Raw genomic sequence first — 25080 nt, 5'->3', positions numbered from 1 at the left:
GTGATGATGATGTGGTGGTGGTGGTTGCAGTAGTGGTAGTGATGATGATGTGGTACTTTTAGTAGTAATGATGATGTAGTGATGGTGGTTGTAGTAGTGATGATGATATGGTGGTGGTGTAGTGGTAGTTGTAGTAGTAAATGGTAGTGATGATGATATGTAGTGGTGGTGGTTGTAGTAGTTGTCGTAATGATGAAGTGATGATGGTTGTAGTACTTGTGGCAGTGATGAATATTTGGTAGTTGGAAGGGGTGGGGGGGTATCCTTGGAACACAGTGATCTCACCGGAATTTGCCCGTAACCCGGATTTTTTTTTGGCTCCAGACCGGAATTTTTTCCGGTGAAACCGGAGTTTTGGCATCACTGCAAGCACACACACACACACATACAATCACACAAGAGAATCAAAACAAAATGCATATTACAAGGTACAAATTTATTGAATTATCAAACAGCATCATTGACTATAATATAGACTATATAACAATGGAACAATGCTATCAATACAGTACATCATATCTATGTAATTCGAATCGCCCCACATTGAAGGGAAGTTAAAAATAAAAGAAAAGAAAGAGAGAAAGAAAAACAAAGAAAGAAAAAGAAAAGACAAAATTAAGAAAGAGAAGAAAAAAATAGGAAAGAATGAAAGATAAAAAGAGAAAGAAAAACAGAAAGGAAAAAAAAAAACAAATCAAAAAAAGAGCTCAACCTAAGAACTAAAAATAATAATAATAACAATAATATATAATAATGATGATGATGATGATGATAACAACTAGACCACAAATAAACAAAAAATATCTATTTCAATGACCGTGTTGTTATGTATTGAATGACGTGCTCAGGCTAGATGTTATGGCCCATTTGTAGTTGTAGCTCATACTCATATACATTCAGGACTCACTCATAATTAATATAATATGTATCTCATTTCTTGTCGCCAAAACTAAACTTTTACTACTGTCACTAAACCGTAGTCATTATTATATTATGGATACAATACATAAAAATTATATAATTTTAAAACTATATAAATATGTACACTTTAAATATAAATACAACAATTTGCAAAATCGACGACACACATCCTGATTAAAGTTACAGTCCAAGATAGTCATTGCCAGTGCCGTTGTCTTACCTCAGCCAAAGTTGATTTCTTTCAAGTCCACAAGTCAAAAAAAAAGAATTTTTTTTAGCTGCAAAGTTGGAATTTCTTAAGAATCTAAACTGCACCTCGCCATTGACTTTTGTGAAAGTCGAACTAGCTATTTTATTCTTGTTCAAATCAAATTCTTCTAAAACTAAAACTTTATATATAAATTCACTATCCCTGAGACAAATATCCATTATTCTATATCAGACCTGATCTTTAAAAAATGTTTTCACCTCAAATCTCGCTAGGGTTGAACAACATAAAACTAACAATTAGATATTTTGTAAAAATTAGTGTATTTTAAAAAAAATTGATTAATTTTAAAAATTTAAAAAAATTTTTAAAAATAACAAAATCGACCTGGTAACGAATATGCTTTTTTCATCTCGTAGAATCGTGGAGCTGAATGAATAGTCACTGTAGTTTCAGTGAACTCCAGTGAATTAAACTTTAATTAAAAATCTCCAATACATTTAGTTTTAAAAAACTTGACGCAAGTGATGAATTATGGACATATTTGTGTATAAATGAACATTTGTTATTTCTTCAACCATATGAACCTTATTTTTCGTGTATTAACAATCTGATTCACATGTCAACATTTGACACAAAAAGGCAAAGATGTCATTAATTTCGCAAAAATTACAGAAAGATGTAGTTTTTGTTAGTTTCTCTGAATTGAATAATGATCAATAATAATCTAAAATTTACAAGGAAATAAATATCATCTTCCAAAACTAACTATACATTTGATTGTTTCCCTGTCAGCCAGGACAAAACCAAGAGTACGGTGAGAGAATGTGAGTAATGAGCCTTTTCCAAGGACTCAACTATGCCGCACCAAGCAAGGCTCAAACCCAGGAACTTCCTATCCGAAAGTGAGTGTCGTACCACAAGACCACAGAGCCGCACAGAGTCCAATGTAACAAATTTTGAAAAGACTGTCATTCCTTTACATCTTATTGGAAAGCGAGAATAAAAATTGTACAGAAATATCATACAATATACTGTGACAAATGACCACTATTTTGAGGACAATGAAGACATAGTATTATTTTATTTTTTTTTTAAAAGGCTTCATTTCTGCATTTTTGTTTGATTCAAGTAGAAATGACATTTTTTTTTTAAAAGTTCGATGGCACTTTCTACATATTTAAGCCATATGATGTTCAAAAACAACACACAACTGCTTAACTCAGATATGATCTTAACTTTTAGTTAACATAAATTTTGGACAAAAATAAATATAATTCTTTGATTCTTTTATATTACTAATCAGTGCTGATGGTGACAAAAAGAGAAAAAGGAGGAAAAATTCTGAAGTCCTATTTGTTACTGCACTAACCTGATGATTAACTATCATGAATACTCTATTTAAACTTCTGGATGTTAGGACTGGGGAAACTGCACCCGTCTTTTCCACCACACGTCAAGTCTCTCCTCATTGCGCAAAACATTTGATAAGGGAAAATGTAAATTTTTGAAAGGAGGAAATTCCTCCTCTTGACACAAAAATGTAAATTTTTGAAAGGAGGAAATTCCTCCTCTTGACACAAAAAGTCGCAGATTTCCACGGATCCGAGGAAAATCATCAGTACTGTAATGAAAGCCTTTTATTCAACAATTTACCATAGAAATTGATTAAATAATACAAATCTGTTGGATGAAATCCAAATTTGACCGGGTAATAAAAGGCAGACCTGATAATCTCTGATTTATCCAGCCAAAATGCCTTATTACATTTTGGCCAGAAACTGTTACTCCTCATACCCGTCAAGTAAAATGAATAACAACTTCATTTACTCCCTACATCGGTCAATCAAAATGACTTTGAAACTTCAAAGAAGTCTAAGCTTTAAATATTTTTGACAGGATGAGAACATTTAACCCTCTCCTTACCAACTGCAGGAAAATCGTCACATTTTGTTACGATACAATGAACATTAATAATTCATATTTTTATTTTGTACATCAAAAAATTGGAAAAAAAATCTTTTAGTTTATGAAAAATATAATGGTTTGTAGAACAAAAATTATGTTTGGCATACTTTTAGGTATGAGTTTAAAAAATCAATTTTAGTTTAGTGTTGGGAATGGATGACATTTTGGGGGGAAATACTGAAAAGGACTGGTAAGGAAAGAGTTAAATCATCTGATACGGCAAGTAAAAATTATTTCCAGCCAAAACATACTATGAAGGCATTTATTTATCAGTTCAATTAACTCACTCAACCCTAACGCCGACCATATCCGTAGACTACCCCCATGCATATTTATTATATTCTTCTGTGACATACAACAGGTGTAGTATCAAAGCTTATGTTTTTAGTTTTTGCATGTTACTGATAGTTGAATAAAACTATCTATGTACTTACATGCTCATTTTTAATACATTTTTCCCCATTTTCAAAAGTAGCAAAAATCTCTAGGATTGAGTGAGTTAACCAGACATTCACAATATATCGATAACAATAACATCAATCCACGATAAAAAAAATAAACATTTTTAAAAACTGTCAGGAGCAGTAAAAGTAGTAATAGCAGACCTACCTTTGAACAATTCGTAGTTTTTATGGAAAAAATAATACTAGTCATTAAATTTACCTTTGCAAGTAACCAATTCACCCTCAGAAAGATTAAAAAAACGTTTCTAAGTCTTTACACTGTGTCATGACGTGTTATATTTTCATTTTCGGGGCATGATAATTTATTCAATTCGAGTAGCTTATTCTGCTCTGCAGATGGAGCCAAAATTTGTAGTTTTACGAATTTTTCATAGAAAGTAGGCAGGTCTGTAATTGTCATTGTCATATATTAGCAATAGTAGTAGTAGTAGAGTGAATAGTGACACAATGTGTCATTCATTAATCATCACTCTGGTGTCGTGCTGACCTCAGTCTGTTCGTCTTCAGACACGGGGATTGGGCCACTGTCAGGGGTTTATCACTGGGTTGCGGCGTCACTAGCTTATATCTGGAGGGAAGAGAGAAACAAGAAGAGAAAAAAAAAACATGCTAAAAAAAAATGTCTTTTTAAAATTACTTCCGACATCAATACAAGGTATAAATGGAAATTAGCTTTTTTTTAAAATTTAGCTTTTATATAGCGCAATATCCACTAAACGTGCTCAAAGCGCTTTACAAGGGGTCCATGGCAAACAGCAACACTTAACATGTAGGATGGGACATGACGCCTGTTTGGCGATATTATAATTTTTTTGGACAAATGCTGTTAACGGCCAGGTACTCATTTTGCACCCGAGTACGGTGAGAGAATGTGAGTAAAGAGCCTTTACCAAGGACTCAGCTATGCACCCTTCAGAGCGGTATAAAACCTCGGACCCATTGGTCTGAAGGCGAGTGTCATAAGACACCACATGGCGCGCACAAGAAAATATCCTAACTTGAAGAAAAAATCTGTATCAAACCAAATTGACACTTTATGGAGCGATTTCTGCAATAACTTTGATGCCAGACCAGTAACATAGAGGCCAACTTTTCAAAGAGCTAAAAACGGGACACCCTAACCCACAATACTGTCATGACCCAAAACAGCAGTATTATTGGACTATTATATAACATAATCTAGATTTAGAGGGTCTTTTTTCTGTTCCTTGTTTTAATTTTTGAGTCAAAGCATAATCATGAGACATGCAGGGGTCATAGCCATACATATAAACTGTCCAGTTTTAAAAAAATATTTCTTCGAATTTTCTGATTGCCAAATCAGGACAGTCCCGATTTTATCAAGACAATTGGCCATGATGCCAAGCCTTTTAGTCGTTAAAAAAGAAAAAAAAATCTTTTTTCACTACATATTCAATCTGAATTTTTTCACAGCTCTTTAACCTAACTTTGTATTGATGATTTTTTTATTTTTTTTGGTGTCGATTGTTACAAAAACAATGTCTCTGCACAGCCTCGTATACCGATCAAATCTGTGTAAGGCAGCAGATCTGAAAATACAGCTATTCGAACTATGTAATCGTACTTTTTGATAGTAGTGGCCTTGGGGACCATTTCCTGTCTCAGCTGTGCAACAACCTCCTTCTCCTCTTTCACCTTTCGGTCTTCTCGCTGACGTTTCAAAGCCTCCACCTCTGCTTCGTGTGCCTTGAGTTGCTGGTTGAAGAATTCCCTCTTGACAGCACGCTGGTCTGTGTTCAGGGTGAAGCTGCTCATCTCTGGAGATTGTGCATAAATTTTTAGACCGTTTAGCATCTTGAAAAATAACAAATTATAGTTGTACTTCCTTTTTTTTTCTAAATACTTTTAATTTATGAAATAATGCACCTGTTTTATAGACGCACAACAGCCAACGTTCCAAAGAGTTAACAATGGGACTCCCTAACGCGCTCATCTGTCATGACCAGAAAATGGCAGTATGTTTGGATACTTTCTATTTGTTTGTTCCTTGTTTAAATTACTAGTCAAAAAAAATCAAATCAAATAAAATCAAAAATCAAAACCCTGGGACATGCCAGGGTCATTTCCTTATATAGAAACAGTAATTTTTTTCTTAAAATATTATTTTTCTTTTCAATATTGCCAAATCAGGACACTTCGACTCCTGATTTATTGTAACAGTTGGCTGCTATGTAAATGCATTACAGTACAGGGAAGCACCATAATTTTTCTTTCTCTTTTGGATATTCAACAAATGCGATTCCTGCTGTGACTGTGACAACAGGGTAGTGATATGACGATGGTCATTTAAAGCATTATCTTTATCATCATTAAAAATTCACCCCATATACCTGAGCATACTCAATGTCTCAATTGTTTCTATGTTATATGTTTGTGTTGAGAACATTGGCTATTAAGCTTAACTGCTGGCTAAATACTTCACATTAGTTGTGTGTGTGTTGGACCCGCGGTCTCCAGTAGTCGGTGAGAGAATGTTCTAGTAATGAATGACCTGAGTTTGAAACAAAATTTTTTGGGTTCGTGGATAGCTCATACGGTAGAGTCACGCTCTCACCAGCCAGGCGGAGTTGTCGTACCAATAAGGTCGCGGGTTCAAACCCCTATCATCGCCGCGAAAAATTTTTTATTCTCTATTGTCTTCTGGCACTTTTCTACTCATTTCATCTCTTGTTGTTATCTTTATCATCAGTATCTTTGACATTACCAGGGTTGTTTGCAGTGCTGCCAACCCTAGCCCATGTAAATGTGTACAATGGAGAGCCAAAATGAGAGTAAGATTTTGAAAAAATGCGTACAATTCTGTAAAATCGATAATTAGCACTAAATCTGATAATGGGCAATTAGACCATGATAGCAATGATATAATTAATATTTGAAATAATGAATAAGCTTACACTTTATAGATGATAAATAGTATCAACTTCCAGATCCACATATAATTCTGATGGGTCAATAAACATTTAGTGTTTAAGGACACCAAAAAAGTGTATGAATGCTAAAAATGCTTAAATAATAGAAATTTAATTATGCGTACAATCCTCAGAAAAAATGTGTACAATGAAAGAAAATGCGTAAAAATACGAATTTTTTACGTAAGGTTGGCACCACTGTGCTTGCCAATTCGGGAGGCAAAAATTTACAGAACTTTTAGGCAAACACATCGACCGGCGCCCTTTCTGAGCACTGAAGTCCAGTAAAAAAAAAAGGACAACATGACTGACAACGTGATTGGAAAATATACTGGGGTGTTTTAACATACTGAATTCGGTAAATATACTGAAAATTGGCAGCCTTGCATTGCAACCATCAATCAGATTGATGCAACGGGTTACGAATAATCAAATCTTGATGAAGGGCTATATTTTGGTTTCAGATTAGTCGTAGAACTAACTCAGATTCAGTGCATAAGGAAAGGATGTGCGGCTATGTGGTCTAGTGGCATGACACTCGCTTTCAGATCGGAAGGTCATGGGTTCGAGCCTCGCGTTCGGCGCATAGTTGTGTCCTTGGAGAAGGCTCTTTACTCACATTCTCTCACCGTACTCGGGTGTAAAACGAGTATCTGGCTGTTAACAGCATTGTCTTTGTCCAAACAAAAATTTGTAATATCGCCTAACAGACGTCATGTCCCGTTCTAAATGTTACGTGTTGCTGTTGGCCAGGGACCCCTTGTAACGCGCTTTGAGCACGTTTAGTGGATATTGCGCTATATAAAAAAAGCTCAAGTCAAGGATGACTTTATACATAACACAGATGAACATTTAGATTAAGTTGGAGGATTAAGAGTTCAGTGCCAGCAACACTTTTGGGTCATCGGTTCGGAAGAATTAGGAAGACTATCCCTGTACCCAAACTAGGGTCACCCAAAGTCTCAAACAGACCACAGCATGCGAGGTGATTTACGAGGAGGAAAATATCTCTCACAGAAAAAAAGACACTCTTAACTGACTATCTCTCTCAGAAAAGTTTCCAGGTGGCCAAGTCACCTTATTTTCCAGGACAAGGGCAGAAATCTACAAAGAAAGAGAAAAGGATAAGGAGGGAGGAGAGGGTGGAAGAGACCCTACTTCCGAGTTCCCATAAGGCACCTGCAAACTAGGACTGTATTTTCTACTTACCTGTCAGAGGCCTGCTGGATTTTTCAGGGACAAACGGGGTCTTGAATACGGCTTTGTTGGATGATGCATGGAACTGGGCTTTAGCCCTGGCTTTGCTCTCCTCCTCATCAATCTGCTTTGATTTTTAAAAATCATCATATACAGAAAATTATTAGCAATTGAAATCAATTGGTTTTTGGGTGTTTTTTTATTGTCTTAGTTTGGGGGGGGGGGGGGGGGGTGTATGTGTTCTTTTCTTTTCCATGTTTTATCGACACCAAAATGCAACATTGTTTTTTTAGAATAGTAATCCTGAAGCATCAGCATCATGTTTTTCACCATATTCGTTTCTAAACAAGACATTATATTATGTTGATTTTTCCATCTCGTGAGCCAGCTTTCTGATGGGGAGAAAGATGCGCCTTGTGTATCAACAGGGTATATTCCAAGGGAAGACTGAAATAACCCAGGCGTCAGTTGCAGAGCAGTCCCACAAAGTGAGCTAGGGCTAGGTGACTTGCTCAAGGCGGGTGATCGAACTCGGTACCTTTTGGGTACGAAACAAAGACCATACCACTGAGCCACGCTGTCCCATTTCATATTTTGATCCAGTAAAATGCAATGCATATTTTTTTTCCACAGTTTTAAAAAAAAATTAATATTTTCATTTCATAAGGCCTGATACAATGCCTAATTTAACGATAGATCCAGTGAATTTTTCTTCAGTTCTCTGACATTATGGACTGCACTAACCAAACCATAAGCAGAAACAGGATGCCATTAGTTCAAAAAATTCTTCAACATAATCTCCTATGCAAAGAGCACAATCTTTCTCTACAGCCCCTGAGTTACGCTTTGATACGAAATTCCCTCCACATAAAATCAATGCACATAAAATGCAAACCAAATAACCTTTGACTTCCATTCCTCTTGATATTTCTTGCCTCTCTCATCCACAGTCAGGTGAAATGGTTCTATCGATGTCACAGGCTTCGTCTTTCTAGGAGGAAGCTGATCTGGGGAGTCACTAGGAAGAAGGCTTGCGTGGAACTCTCTTGCCTGGAGAAAAACAAAGCAGACAATGTAATTATTACAGAGTTGCCAACTTTTCAAAGAGCTAAAATGAAACACCCTAAAGCACAATACCAGACCTGCCAAATTGAAAACTTCAAATTTAGTAATTTTTATGTGAATTTTTAGTAATTTGACAAGGAAATTCGTAATTTCTGAAATTGTTTATATGAACAACCACAATATTATTAAAGTAGTAGTAGTAGTAGTAGTAGTAGTAGTAGTAGTTCTTCTTCTTCTTCTTCTTCCTATCATTTATCTAAGTATTACTAAGAATTAAAAATCCGTAATTTTCCATAAAATTTCGTATAATTGGCCATGAAATTTGTCTAAAATTCGGCAGGTATGCAATGCCATCGTCACCCGTAACAGCAGCACGTTTGGACTTTTATGTAATATAATCTAGATCAAGAGTCAAGGAGATTGCAAGCAGTCTTGTGCTGTGGGAACCACCTGAGAGAACCAGAAACAGAGGCAAGCAGAATAAAACATACATTGACTGTCTGCTAGATGACGCAGGAATGGACAACACCCGGGAGCTGTGTATTCATCTGAGACCAATATTGCTTGTGCTTTTACTCAGTGGAATAATATTGTTGATAGTACCAGAGATTTTTAAAAAAACCCGGAAAGTTAAAATTAATTTCACACCCACACTTGAATAGATGCAGCATTGAGATATTAAAAATGCTCCAAATTCAAATATTTATAACAATGGACTCCATTTTTAGGATATGGTTTATCAAGATTGAGATAAATGAATCAGATTATGCATTGAATCTTACCACAAGACTGTAAATGCGCATTTTAAAAAAAGTCTGAAAATTTTCAGTCATTATGCTCATAACAATTAGTATGTAATATATCAATGCTGATGGTGACACAAAGTGAAAAAGTAGGAAAATGTGGAACAATTGCCTTTAAGCCCCATTTCTACTGCACTAAACCCCACTTTTAGAGCAATTGAGATGATAGACTATCATTGATATTCTAGCTATCTTGTGGAGAGTGGGAAACTGCACCTGTGTGTTCCACCACACATCAACTATCTCATTGCTAGCACATTGTTTCGAGAAAATGTAATTTTTAAAAGGAGGAAATTCCTCCTCTGGACTCCAAAATCGGGATCCGAGGAAAACCATCAGCACTGATATATAGTCTACTGATTTCAGATATGATGTGTAATTGCTTGAAGATAATAAAAATTAAACAACAAATATGTCAATGGCCTTGATATCCGCACTGCGATCAATGTTGTAAGTCGTAAGGCATTTTTAAAACATCCTGAATGGTAATCTGTAACAATACAACTGACAAAAACAATTACAACTTAATTTATGGTCATCTCGGACAGGGAAACCATAACCATAACAATGTCGACAAAAAGAGAGAGAGAAAAAGCGATAGATGGCTTCGTACATTGAGTAAATACATGGTTCGTAATTCAATTTTTCAGCCTTTTGGGCTGAAATTTGGTCTCTGTTCCAAATAACAAAGATAGATAACAAGCAGCAAGTAGAATTCAGATCCATGACCTGTGACCTAGGATGACAAAAAAAGTTTCACGATGGATGACACGACCATTGTCGATAAAACCAATGAGCAGAAATCACTCATTTTCGGATTTTCACGACAGTCAGACTTACATGATCGTGGTTTACAATCTTTTATTAGGCTTTGGAGTTTCCGTGAAAGATAAATAATAAAGGGTCTCAATGTTGACAGTTAAAATATAGATTGAAAACTGAGAATTGTTAAATGTCTGAAATAGCCTATGGGCTGAAAATTTACCAGCCTGCTCCCACCTTGTCAATGTACAATAATACAGACCTGCCATTTTACCGACACAAAAAATCAGGACCAAGGTCTCAAAAAATCAGGACACCGAAAAAAAAAATCAGGACGATTGAACGAATGGTGTGCACGAAATTGAAATAAACCACAACACAGGTATCGATGTCTTCTATGAAACAATAACACCTACGAATTCATTCCCATCTGCCCATACTATAAAAAGAAATACTTATGACTGGGCAACATTACCGATATCATTATATCGATACCGTACAATGGGGTGGGGATATGTTATACACATCCGGTTCATACAGTCACCTCATTCTACCAATTTTTTTTCTAACTAAAAAAATTCAGGTCAAAAGAAACATCGGGACGCGAGAGAGAAAAATCAGGAGATCGGGACAGCAGCAAATTTCGCATAAAAATCGGGACGGTCCCGATTAAATCGGTACAAACGGCAAGTCTGATAATACTATCTAATTAGTTTATGTTGTTTACTAACCTTCTTTTCTTCTTCTAAGACCTGCTGAATCTTCAGCTCTTTCTTTTTCAGCATGTCCTTACTGTGTTGTTCCACAGCAAAGGGCTTGGTGACCGTATACTTGTGCTCAAGCTGAGGCCTGAATGGAACCCCCATGTGGGGAACAGGTCTGGAAGATGCTTTGGGAGGTTCAGGGGAAGGGATTTCCTGCAAGCACGGAAAGAAATGGGTAGAATCGTCGTGAGTGAACACAGATTTACGTCTTGAATCGAATCAATGCTGCTTAGACAAATGGATGAGATGGGATAGAGAGAGAGAGAGAGAGAGAGAGAGAGAGAGAGAGAGAGAGAGAGAGAGAGAGAGAGAGAGAGAGAGAGAGAGAAGAGAGAGAGAGGGGGGGGAAGAAAGAAAGAGACAGGTAGGTAAGGAGTGGGAGTGATTAGATAAACAAAAAATCCCAATAGTTTTAATAATGTGTATATAATGGAGGCGAAAGAAGCATTTCTAGTTGAAAAAAAAATATATATATGTATATATATATATATTTTAATTATTTTGCTGCAGACCAGAAATTGGCAATAAACATAAAAGATAAGAATCAATTTTTTCAAAATTTAAAACAAAATTGAAATTGCAAACCTCTTGAGACAGACGCCTTTCCCGAGACCTCAATCGATTCTTGAGAGCGAAGGCAGGAGACTGTGCCATTGTCAGGGGTTTTCTATCTGCTGGTTTGATGCCCTGTGAAATAAAGCAGATAACAAAGGTCTTACTGATAATAAATTTAAAAAATTAATTCATATAGTAGCTGGGACTTTATTAAACCTTTCATTTTTTTTTTACCCTTGATAAAATAAAATGTATCAAGTTATAGCAGTCAAAGTAATACTAAGCCGCTCAGGGTTTAATAAACTCCCAGCGTCTATAGGAATGAATTGTATAGATAGTATGCGCTTGGGTATGAAGCTCATAACATTGCCATCCGGAAGTATAACGGACAAACACACAAAACTGTGTGTATCCATGAACGTTTATAGTCAGGTTAATACAGTTCAGTGAGCATTACTCATAAACGCGGATGGCAAAAAACAATAACAAAGACCTGAGTGATGTCATCTTCGAACTATCTATACAAATAGGACGTGTCGAACATTTCTCTGCTGCCAATCTGGGTCTATAGTAATGTATTTATTATATTTTCATTGTTTTTTTGTTGTTGGCCGAAGAACCATTTGAGCCCAAACCGTTTCTTGTTGGTATTTTGTTCTTTTTTAAAGCTGTTATATTCATTTTTGTTTATTATTTTTTAAGTACTTAAAAAAAAATTATTTTTTTTTAAAAAGAGCTTTTGTACAGCACAACATCCACTAAATGTACTCAAAACGATTTACAAGGGGTCCCTGAGCAACAGCAACACGTAACATGTAGAACAAAACATGACGCATGTAAGGCGATATTACAATTTTTTTTCTGACAGAGACAATGCTGTCAACGGCCAGGTACTCATTTTACACCCGAGTATGGTGAGAGAATGTGAGTAAAGAGTCTTTTCCAAGGACTTAACCATGCACCGAGCGAGAGGCTAGAACCCAGGACCTTCCGATCTGAAAGCGCGTGTCATACCACAAGACCACATAGCCGCACAAGAGTCTATTATGAAGTTAAAGCAGCTATATTCATATTGAACAATGGGTGGGAATAAAAAATCAAATGGCCCTGAAAAGAAGTTCATGAGGAAATCCATTAACTCTCTCGAGTTCATATGCATGGAAAATCGATACAAATTTGTTCGATTTTCAATTAGGGTGAATCCGAGAGAGTTAATCAAAGTTTCAGAGGTCTAAAGTGACAGGGCATCTTAAAGGGAATCAGAAGCAGGAAATAATTGAGGTTAGATGCAAACAAAAATGAGGCATTCTAAAAACTCTTTAAGCCTTAACCCTCTCCTTACCACCCATAGGAAAATCGTCACATTCGTTACGATGTAACCGACAATTTTCTCATTCTGATTTTTCTTGTACATCACAAAATATAAAGAAATTCTTTGATTACAGCTATAAATACGTAACACTGTGTTGTAGAGCTCACTTGCTACTTTTTTGTTTGAGTAAGAAAAGTCTTTATTCGGGGGGGGGGGGGGGGTCTAAAAATAGCTGGTAAGGAGAGAGTAAAGCTTATAAACTTCATTGTGTGACATCAATCGCTGAGTTTGCAAGAAGTCGTTTTATGAAACAAAGTCGGGTGATGCTGAAAATGGTCACTGATCGGATAGGTATTAATAATAATCAATAATTTTATTTTTTATCGACAAAAAACAGGGAACTTTCTTTTTTTTTTTTAATTTGAAGCAAAATAATGAATTCTGGGCATTCTTTTAACAATGCCTTACTTTAAACTCCCTCAGACTAAAAGAATAAATCATAATTGTCTAAATCATCTGTTATTGATCTAAAATATAATCACCTGCTAACCAAAATTTTTAAAAAATAATTTTTAAATCACTTTAAAAAAAAAAAAAAAGAAAAGAAAAAGGGGTGGGCTCGTTAAAAAAAAAAAGGAATATGAAGAAAAACCCAGAATTATTCGGAAAATTCTAACAGTGATAAAATTTTACTCCTGCACAAATGTGAAAAGTGACTGTTGAATGTAATTTTTTTTTTTAAATTCCCACAGGAGTCACATGATATTCTTGGGTATAAATACATGAATTAACGTTGGCCACGAAATGAAATGTGAATATGCTGCTCGAGAGAGGTTTTACCGATTATAAATGTCAGCATTATACCACAAGCATTTAAAAAAAGATACAAACCAAAAAATAAATAAATAAATAAAATTTTTAAATCTGAGTTTGTCTTAGTATGGCAGTGTCCTTTAAAAAAGAGAGATGGGGGTAAATCCAATTATACCATATACTTGGCAAGTACGAATATGTATACAAATTTAATTCTACGTATATGGTTAGGATATAGGCATGATATTCCTCTATTTTATGTATAAACCTATAAATAACTTGAAAAAAACCCAGATATATTGGAACATGTTTCTTTTCTTATTTCTATTCTCTTTTTTTTAATGTTAATAAAGAACAGTTTTCAAAGAGTGTAAAAAGCAAATCAGCACTTACAACTGGGCCATCCAAAATCTTTTGGTTGACAGGGTGAGCGTGGAATTCACAGAGTTTCTCATCAGTGGAATCTTTGGAACCTTTTCTGTAATGGGAGCTGCTGGTATGTAGGTTGAATTCTTTGACTGTCGTTGGAGGTTTGGCTGGAACTTTGCGTACACCTCGCTGTGGTTCTTGAAGAATCTTGTGATTAACTCCATGGGCTTTAAATTGTTGTCTGAAAATGAATTAAGGGGAAGAATATTGATAAAAAGTTTTTGCACCATAAGGATCATTGAGCCAGATTTTATCCAAGCTTCCGTAGTGTTACTCAAATAAATAGTCAATCACAATTACTTGCTGCCTTTTGGAGAGGATGCCAGACTATCGCAAAGTACTTTCCCCTAAGATATAACAGATCCAGCTATCCAATCACGGCTATGCGGACAGCAGGATTTGAAAAAAAATGACTAATGCACATAAGACTGATACTAGGCCCTGTGGTTGCGAAGTGAGTGTTCTATACACTAAGCTATCGAAGGCTTCTTCCCCCCCCCCCCCCCCCAATCCCTCTTATCACAAACATTGGTAAAGAATTCTATATTGAAAAAAAAAAAGGAGGTCTTTCACTTTCTTGAAAGCTTTGAAATTTTAAAATAGTCAATCAAAAAATAGTTTTAGCTATTTAGCTCACCAGTCTTCTTCAATTTTAAATTCTGAATATAAAAATACTGCTAATAAATTCAAAATCAATAAGGGAGATTTTTTTTTTTTAAACCCCATAAAAATAAAAATAAAATGAAACAAAACTATTACAGCAAGAAAATCTTGGCCATTCTGGATTTAGAAGGTGAAGGCACTTTTACGTGAGAAAATGGAGAAAAGTTTGTATGGCAACTTTGTAAATGTTGCTATAATCCTACAAATTATGTAAATGAATACGAACTGCCTGTGCTTTTCATATTCCAGTTCCTCTTCTTCCTCCCTTGTCAAATGTTTTAGGGATCTTGACCTTCCCCGAGTGCTCAAGTTGGGTGTCTTGGCAATGGTGAGGGTTGGAGATTCAGCTCTTCTACTGGATGACGACGACGATGGACTGCCTAATGAAGAAAGAACAAATTACTTTATCTAGGGGTGAGTGAAATGCCGAAAGTTGAACCTATAAGAAAAATAGTGGTTGCTCAGGGCCATTAAGTCCATGAAGCAGATGTCTGCATTATCAAATGGACAAATGCAATTGCTTGCTACCCTTTTGATCGGATGTTACTCTATTGCAAAGTGCATTTCGTCGATCTAACGTTACTACCTACCCAATCACTGCTAAACGTTGCTATTTTATAAAAGGACGTGACGTTGTACTGGCCTTCTTTCTCTCAAGAAGACGGAAGAAGAATATGAGATAATATAATTTTAGGTAAATGGAAACTTATATTGGCAGACTTGTCAATCTTTCAAAGACAAATTTTGAGAAAATTTTATGGGCAAATCTGGAATTTAAAAGAAAATGTGGTAATGATGATGATGATAATTCTGGCATAATTAATGCAATAAAAATGTGGAAAATAGCTTAGAAATTATGTAAATTGGGACTGAGGATATCACGAATCTCAAAGAAAATCATGGGAGTGGGCTTATAGAGGATAGATAACGATAGAAACCATTCTCTAAAATTCAAAATGTGAACTAAAAGAAGAATGAAATTATAATAATAATGAAATTTATTTATATTGCGCCCACTCCTCTATACACAATAAAGCTCTAGGCGCATAACAATAACTTCAATCCATTCAAATTTCTCTCTCTCTCTCTCACTAACTATCTATCTCACTCCCAGTCTCTCTCACACACACACACACACACAAACCTTCCACCATCCAACTATTTAACATATTTTAAAAATAAAGTAATAGTAAAGAACTTTTTAAAAAAGATGTTTATTCTTTACCTCTGCTGCCACTGCGAAGCCCAGCCCTAAAGTTGTCTTTATAAGCCATCACCTGCTCTGCTGTTGACATGTATTTACCAGAGAGTTGATGACTGGACATACTTTTTGTAAAATTGAAAGGCTGTGGCTTGGTGATGGTGGGCTTACATTTGGTGTTGTCCTTGGAAACCTGAAAACAGACAATAGACTGTGTTTTATCTAATGTTATATGCATGAAAACAAAAATTGCTATACAGAAATTCAAGATAACAGACCTGTCAAATTGAAAACTTCCAATTTAGTCATTTTTATGTCAATTTTTAGTAATTTGACAAGGAAATTCGTAATTTCTGAAATTGTTTATATGAACAACCACAACATTATTATAGTAGTAATAGTAGTAGTAGTAGTAGTAGTAGTAGTAGTAGTAGTAGTAGTAGTAGTAGTAGTAGTAGTAGTAGTAGTAGTTGTTGTTCATCTTCTTCCCATCATTTATCTAAGTATTACTAAGAATTAACAATTCGTAATTTTCCATAAAATTTCGTATTTGGCAATGAAATTTGTCTAAAATTAGTAAAATTACAAAAAATTCCTAAGATTCGGCAGGTATGAGATAGGGACATGAGCTAGTCGTTACTGCGTACTACTGTTACTAAGTAATCAATGACTATTTCTAGACTAATCGAAACTGCCAGCCTAGACATAAAATAAAACAGGCGTGTACCAAAAAAATATAGATAGAACGAAGATGATGTCACTCAAGCCTTTGTTGCTATATTTTGCCATCCGGGTTTGTGAATGATTCTCACTAAACTGTATTAAACAGACTATAAATTTTATGGTTACACATAGTTTTGTCTCTGATGAGACAAATAAAAAGTTTCTTCTTTTTTTAAAATTATTTTAAGTCGGCGTTCAAAATGGAATAAAATCTGATTTTTTCGAGGAACAAAATAAAACTTTTATTTTCTTTTTTGTTGGTTCTATTCTTTGGCGTTACGAATTTTATATTTACTATTAATTTTTTATTTTTTAAAAAATATTAGCACTTAACAGAATATACAGAGCAAAATCGTACTGTTGGAAATCTGACAATAGTCGGAAGATTTACATACCTGCCCTTGGTTAGCTGGCCCTGTTGACCTGAGCATTTTAGCAAAATCCTTTACAGAAGTGTCCTCGACAACTTCTGCAGTCCCCTTTATCCGTTGATCGGAATGGAAGTAAAACCCTTGCGGCATAGTGGGTGGCTGACTGGACTTCAGGGGTACCGGTCGGCCTTGAGCGATGGCCTTTTCATAAACCACCTAAATGTAGATTAAAACATGTATATATCATTTTTTGAGGGGAATCCAGAAAAGACAAAAACTTACAAATCTGCTTTTTTAGTGGTCAGTTGGCAGTCCTGTTTTGTGTTAGCAATAGACTGCATGACTGATATATATGGAATATTCAATATCAAATTACACAAGAGAAAGCAGAAAACAGATAAAAAGAACATGTCCTCTATTTGGGTAATGACCCACCTTGTGGTTTTTCTTTGCTTTGGCAAACTGTTTCCTCATTGCCTCTATCTTCTCCAACTCTAGTTGTTCAGAACTTTTGTATTTACTGGCAGCAACAGCAGACGCTTTGATACGAGGAGAGCGTCTGGGCATTTTGTCATCATCCACCAACGCCATGCGCTGTTTCTTCTTTGGAGATGGGCAAAGGGAAGAGGTCCTGAACATAACAAAATAAATGAACAATTAATAGAAAAGAACAAGATAAATATATAAATAAATGTAATATTCTTATACTTATATTGAGCACACTGGTGATGGATGGTAAATCAGTCCTAAACGGTGTGCTCGCAAGGGATTAAAAAGTAGTAATAATTTTGAAGCCTGCAGTACTTGTAAAAAGAAACTGCGCTTGTTTTTATCTAACATTTAACTATCAGTTATGCAAGGCTAGACACATAAAATAGAAGGAAGCACTTCAGTTTTTGATCCTTTTCCTCCAGAATGCCAAATTGAGACAGTCTTGGCTTTATCAGGACTATTGGTCACTATTCACTATGCAAAAGTAACCCATAAATCTCATGTTCAATCATTTTTCAGCACGTAAATAACTTCATTCATTATACTATGAGGCAATAAGTCACGAATACAAACTTAATGTCTCTTATATTAGATTCAAATCATGTCATAAGACAATGCTGATGGTGATAAAAAGTGAAAAATGAAGAAAACTTTGACTTCAAGGCTGTCAATTCAAGAGGTGAAAATTTACTGAACTGTTACACAAACACATTGACAGACACTTTTCTGAGCGCTGAACTCCAGTAAAAAGACATTGTGTAGTTATTATTTTTCTATTTAGCAGGTGATTGGATAATGTACTGATGGTATATAACTTACTGAATTCCAGAAAATTGACAACCTTGTGACTTTAAGTCCCATTATAACTACACAAACCCCCCCCCCCCCCCCCCCCCAGTTTGAGAGCAATGGAGATGATAAACTATCATTTAATACTCTAGCTTTAAAGCAAAATACAGATGATATGAGTGCAACTCAGTTATAGGAAACATACATATCAGTCAGTAGTACAATAAAACCAATGTAAAAGACACGAAAACTGACTGAAAATATGGAAAGATTGAGGTTGGATTAAATCAGGAGGATTAAAACAGCACATACAACAAATTCTTTTCGAGAACAAGAGAATAATACTGATGTGTACACGTTTATGCTGCCACTGTATTATAAAATTTTAATTAACATAATAAATACAGTATTGCAACACAGTATACCTTGAACTTAAATCCTGATCTGTGTCATCATCTTCATCAACTAGAATTAAAGAGAGAAAAGAAAAAGGATTATATGAGGAAGATAATTATTGAAATTAATTATAAGGGGCAGCGTGGCTCAGCGCTACAGTCTTTGCTTCGTACCTGAAAGGTACTGAGTTCAATCACCCACCGCTGTGCTGTTTGGCCCTGAGCAAGTCACCCCGCTCTAGCTCAATTTGCGGCATTGTACTGCGGCTGATACTGATACCTGGGTTATTCCAGTCTCCCCTTGGAATAGACCCTAGAGACAAATTTCCCTTATTGGATGAATAAAGGGAATTTTTTTTTTTTAAATGATGATGATGATAAAAACAACAACAATAATAATAATTAATAATACTATAATAGTAATGATAAATATAAAAATGAAAGCTGTCAAATCTGTCACAAGTAAAGGGTCTTTTTCTCTCAAATCATAAAAACAAGAAAATTTGCTGTTTCTGTGTTAAACAACAGTGTGAATTATGCACCCATTATAAAAGCATGGGGCATGAAAAAGCATTTAATTTGATATCTTATTTGTTTCTCTACAACAAACGGTTCTAAAGTTATGTATATTTTACTCTTGAAAATTTTGGTCAACTTTACAGAAAGAATCTGTGATCTCACTCCCATTGCCACAAAACCAGCATCTCGCGGCGATCTGGAAAAAGTTTGGGTTTTGCAGTGCACATGTCCACTTATTGACTATTATTTTCAGTAAATTTGTTTCAATTAAAAAATAAATGACAAAATTTTCAACAGAAAAATATAAATACCTAATTGTCGCAGAAAATCAAACAAGGCATCAAATTAATTATTTCTTTTTCATGTACCATCCACCTGACTGGGTCAAATTAAGATGTTTTGAGTTTGAAAATGATATCAAAGTGCCTTGTCATACTCTATAACTACAATTTGGAGATTCTGAAAGCTCCTCGATCTAGCATCTCTTTCAATTAATATTTTCACCGTGAGTCTTTTGTCAATACATAGTAGAATTTTTAAAACTCTTGAACAAACCTTGATAGGTTAGTGAAAGTTTAAAATATCCTAATAATATGACCATTGTTTTGGTTCTCCATCGCCATTTTGTACTTTGAAGTATTGAAAGGTAGTGCAAAGCAGTCCTAGTTTTTTTTTTCTATTAGGGTTAGCTCGAGGTCGGAAGATTTTTTATTGTTAGGGGTTAGTTATAGGTCTTAGTAAAGGTGCTAGGATCTTTGTTTTTCCTATTAAGATTAGTTAAAGTTACTAGGTTTTATTTTTTCTTAGGGTTAGTTGAGGGAATATTTGGGTTGTGTCCCTTTGCACGATGAGCTTTTGAAAGGCTTCCCACAATCTTGTGTTTCCTTTTTTTTTCAATTCACGTTATAATCAGATCCCAGTTTCTTCAATTTTCTTTTGGCGTGGGGTGGAGGGAAGTGGGTAGTTATGGTATTGTTAATTTATTTTTTATTTAATGAACACCGTTCATTTGACTGACACTTGGACTCATCAGTATTGGGAGTAAGCTTTCAAAAGCAAAATGTATTTTCTGTTTAGTTTTAGATATAAAAGTTACATAGAGTTGCGCACTTATGACCTTATACTGTCTTTTGATTATATACCATAATTATTCATTTTTAAATGGGAGTGTCTACGTACACGCTAACCGGTAACTGGTTTGCCACTGCAATACAAGCAAAGGATGGGCCTCTCTTTCTCTCGCCCTGTGTGTGTGTGTGTGTGTGTGTGTGTGTGTTATTTTTAAAAAATCAAACAATACAATTTAACTCATTAAAGGCGAGTTTCAATCTTAATCGAACCTGACACCAGATCTTAGTCTTAATGTTAATGTTATCATTAAAAGACAAGCTGTGCGATTATAGCTTAATTGGTAGAAATCATTTATTCTGCATTAGCAATAGGGAAACTATTATCTGGGTGAAAAAAAAAAAACCAGTGTTACTGTTTAAATAGGTTAAAATTGCACACACCATGTGTATCGTAAAGCACCTCCGTATCACCCATTTGATCTACATCATCAGGCGACCCATTGTTTCTTTCATCTTCTCCCATGCCCCCCCCCCCCCCCCCCCCTCTCTCTCTCTCTCCTGTCATAGTGTCATCCCTACCCCTTTGTATCTCATGGTAAAACGAAAACTTTCTGCTCGGTTTGCAATACTACATGTAGGATTTGTCTCTCACAAGTCCTAGGCTAAAGAAAAGACATCGGGAAGTGGGTGTCTAATACCAAACTATAGATTCTCGATTTAGCCAATTTAATCAGGCATTTTGCCGACAGGCGGCCCAGCCACTGCTTACATTCTGCCTATAACACACACACATGCGCACATAAAGTTCATAAAGGGGAAGGGGGGGGGGGGAAGAGAGAAAGAATAGATCCGGGTCATAAGTGACCAAGCTCAATGCCCCCTCGCCCCTCCCTCCCAAAGAGCGGTGCAAGGTTACCGTGTATGTTGATCCTGAGGCGAGGTGCCCAGTTACCATGTACGTAGACACTCCGTTTTTTTCTATTATTAGGGTTAGTTTTAGGTGGGGGAATATTTGGGTTGTTTCCCTTAGCACGAGGAGCTTTCGGAAAGCCTCCCAGTTTCATTTATTGAGCTCGGCTCAAACTCAAAACTCAATACAATTTGAATTTTTCGGCTGTCATTATCCCCAGACACTTGTCTGGAGATAATGAAAATTCGTTATCCCCAGACACCTGTCTGGGGAGGATAACCAAATTTCGTTATCCGTTCTTTTAAACAATTATCCACACTCCAGAATATGGAATGTTTCCAAATGCACATAGTACATAGAAATAAGGAAAGTTAATAACATATCTATAAAAACATGAAATTAACCAACATTAACTCTAGTACCGCATTGGGGTCAACCGGAAATAACGACCGGTTCCCAGCACTTGCCTAGCAAGTTTGAATGACGTAGCTAACATATAGCGTCACTCGGGTTTGATCGCGTCATTTCTTACGTCAAAAACTAGCTTCATACTCAACTCAAACAGCTTAAATAAACTGTTTGCTGATTGGCTGAAACTAATAATATCAACCAATCAAACTTCGGCTTTTATTTCATAAAGAACACAATGGAATTTTTACTGAATCAAGGTCGGGTCTGTTACAACTGATGCCCGTGTCACTTGGAAAAGGTGTGTTACACTTAAACGACTGCGGCGTAAGTGAGTTGGGAATGGTGTGTTACGTTTATACAGCGGTCGAGGATCGGGGGTTAAATCAGTTGTTACTACATATACACAATATGCGTCAACTTCGAAGTGGGTGTCATGGCCGAATGGTTTAGTCGTCTGCCCTGAAAGTTTTACCAGAATTGACGCTGTGGGTTCGAATCCGGGTTCCACCACTTTTTTTTTTTTTTTAAATTCCATCTTCTTTTTACATAACTTTCCTTATTTCTATGTGCATTCGGAAAATTCCATATTCTGGACTGTGGATAATTGTTTAAAAGAGCGGAGTTTCAAATATCTGTCTGGGGATAACGAATTTTCATTATCCCCAGACACCCTGGGGATAATCACAGTCACAGCGAATTTTTTACCAAAGTACCTCCAGTAATCTGCCTTTAAAAACGCTAGCTTGATGATTCGTGGGAATTCCCTGTCCACTCTGTTTGAGCATTTACTTTGCATCGACATTGCGTCCGTAAACAAATAAGCTAAGGGTCAAGGGAAGGGGGGCTAGCCGACAATTCGGACGGAGAACTCAGAAATTGAAATAGAGTTCAAGTTCAAGTGTTTATTTTCCTGAGCGTGAGCGTTCAGGTATAATAGAGTCGGCCTTAAATTAATTTGTAATAGAGAAAATTTTACGTTGGTACTACAGGAATAAGCACATAAAATTTTGGATTATTATAAGACCTGAAAAAAAAGTAAAGTCAACATTAGTGAAGTGGACTGGACATTGTTCAAATTGTGGCTGTGGGGATTTACTTGCTTGCTCACCTTTCCTAAAGAACCATTCGTCACCAGGTGGTAATTCACCAGTTGTGAAATCAAAATAAGGTAAGTCAAACTCATAATTCTCACAGTCATCCTCCATGACGATGCGCTATTATGAGAAGTAATAATTATAAATAAATATTTCCCTGTTGTTAAATGTTCCAAAGGCAAAGAATCTTGAATGTTGTCAATGTTGTCATTAGTTGAGCAACTTGTCTCCGTTCAATCTGCCCGCAAACACGATTTTGTCCAATCAAAACTTCCAATTGAGTTTACCGGAAGAAGAAAACATTTCGGGTGGTTTGAACTTTGAAGTGTTTCCATCCAAAGTATAGAAAGTGCAATCAGTTTGCCACTTCCACAGACATTGTGAGACGCGATGGGATGTATCGACGTATATTCATTTACAGGTCTGATAACACAAATTGTCATGGTCGCATTGTTGTAATGGAAATACTCTCAACCCAACGCAATATATTCTCCATTACAACATTGTTAAGACAAGCCCAAGTTCGGTTTATCAGACCTTTAAATATGTGCACTTAGAACCGAATGGACAAAAACATATCTGAATCTAAATCTGAATGTTACTCGAATAACACAATAATAATAATAATAATAATAATAATAATAATAATAATAATAATAATAATAATAATAATAATAATAATAATAATAATAATAATAATAATAATAATAATGATAATAATAATAATAATAATAATAATAATAATAAGAAGAAGAAGAAGAAGAAGAAGAAGAAGAAGAAGAAGAAGAAGAAGAAGAAGAAGAAGAAGAAGAAGAAGAAGAAGAAGAAGAAGAATATGATAATGATAATAATAATAATAATAATAATAATAATAATAATAATAATAATATAATAATAATAATAATAATAATAATAATATTAATAACAATAATAATATGTAATAATAATAATAATAGTGATAAATAATGATAATAACAATAATATCAATAATAATAATAATAATAATAATAATAATAATAATATGATGATGATAATGATGATAATAATAATAATAATAATAATAATATATAATAATAATAATAATAATAATAATAATAATAATAATAATAATAATAATAATAATAATAATAATAATAATAATAATAATAAATAATAATAAAATAATAATAATAATAATAATAATAATAATAATAATATAATAATAATAATAATAATAATAATAATAATATAATAATAATAATAATAATAATAAAATTAACATTATATTTCTCTCAAAAAGGTAATTTATATTACAGACATGGGTGTCAGTTTGTGTTTTAATCGTGGGTGCTGAAAGGGATTTCGTGAACCGTGAGTAAGTTTAGGAACGGAAAAAAAAACACAAAGAAACATTTTCATCCGTTTTTTAAATCGGAAAGTATGTGAAACAGAAAGAAAGTTTATTGACGGTTAAGATGACATCGATGTTTTTTTTATGTCCAAAAACATAAATTTAGGTGAAAAACAGGTTTAGAAATAGGCTCTCTAAGAGTGTCGACTTAACGACCGTTGTGGAAATTCGGGCACCCTACCTATAGAGCAGTAAAGTTAGGTGCCCCAAACGTAAACAGTAACAAGTTGCTAGTGATTTCCGTTAGGGACCGGAATAATTTACGCACAATATAGGTCTCCCAATTTTGTAGTTTGAGTTGTAGGCAATACACTTTCAGTATTGAAAATATGTTTACATAAAATCTAACAGTTGCAGAAATAATAATATAAGGCTAAATTATTATGAAAATCAGGCTCCGAATAATTCTCGTTTTGTTCACACCAGCGCAATAATTTGCTCTGGTCTAAAAATAGATAGACTGTAACTTTTGATAAATTTTAGAAAATTTTTCCTTTTGTTCCATAAAATATCCATATCTAGACATTATTTGATGCATGATCGAGTATTTATGAATATGTGTTTCTTTTGACACCTAACAGCCAAATTTTAAAGGTTATTTTTTTCTATTATTTACATTGGAACGTGAGCTGTCAAGACAGGAACATGTGGTTTGCCACGTGCTTCTCGACCTTTGTTTACGTTTGGGGCACCTAACTTTACTGCTCTATGTTTAAAGAAATAAAGTGTGTAAATGGCGACGAAAGACACTATCAATGCACTCATGAATAAAGTAGAAATGAAAAAAAAAAAACTTTTTGGCGTGTAATATAAAATTACGACGGAGCAATGTTTCGTGGGCAGTGCGCTCAGCTGTCTGGT

The 25080-nt window shown here is 35.0% G+C and overlaps 1 protein-coding gene across 2 annotated transcripts; it reads right to left on the bottom strand.

Moving 5' to 3' along the window:
- Positions 1–421: 421 nt before the first annotated feature.
- LOC144977642 (targeting protein for Xklp2-like) lies at positions 422–23081 on the bottom strand. 2 transcript variants are annotated; one of them, XM_078923057.1, is made up of 13 exons: positions 22844–23081; positions 18856–18895; positions 17585–17780; positions 17174–17365; positions 16080–16248; positions 15081–15234; positions 14156–14372; positions 11668–11769; positions 11050–11235; positions 8592–8738; positions 7701–7815; positions 5147–5339; positions 422–4129 (listed from the first exon to the last, which is right to left on the bottom strand). In XM_078923057.1, exons 1-13 carry the CDS (start codon positions 22938–22940, stop codon positions 4021–4023), a joined length of 1917 nt encoding a protein of 638 aa, XP_078779183.1. In that variant the 5' UTR covers positions 22941–23081; the 3' UTR covers positions 422–4020. The 2 variants fall into 2 exon arrangements, with proteins under 2 accessions (XP_078779183.1, XP_078779184.1); XM_078923058.1 differs by having other exon boundaries at positions 7701–7812.
- Positions 23082–25080: the final 1999 nt, after the last annotated feature.

The sequence above is a fragment of the Berghia stephanieae genome, chromosome 7, assembly GCF_034508935.2.
Source record: "Berghia stephanieae isolate SIO BIC M18660-M18661 chromosome 7, UCSD_Bste_1.3, whole genome shotgun sequence".
Lineage (NCBI taxonomy): Eukaryota > Metazoa > Mollusca > Gastropoda > Nudibranchia > Aeolidiidae > Berghia > Berghia stephanieae.
The sequence above is the reverse complement of the archived record's forward strand: the minus strand, read 5'-3'. Positions and strand labels throughout refer to the sequence as shown.

Bases quoted from the DNA above. Each gene is read 5' to 3' on its own strand.
- LOC144977642 (XM_078923057.1), bottom strand. From the start codon at position 22,940: ATGGAGGATGACTGTGAGAATTATGAGTTTGACTTACCTTATTTTGAT. The intron at 17,366-17,584 runs GTGGGTCATTAC...ATCTACATTTAG, and splicing joins AAGCAAAGAAAAACCACAAG to GTGGTTTATGAAAAGGCCAT. The intron at 8,739-11,049 runs GTTAGTAAACAA...GTTTTTCTCCAG, and splicing joins TCTTAGAAGAAGAAAAGAAG to GCAAGAGAGTTCCACGCAAG.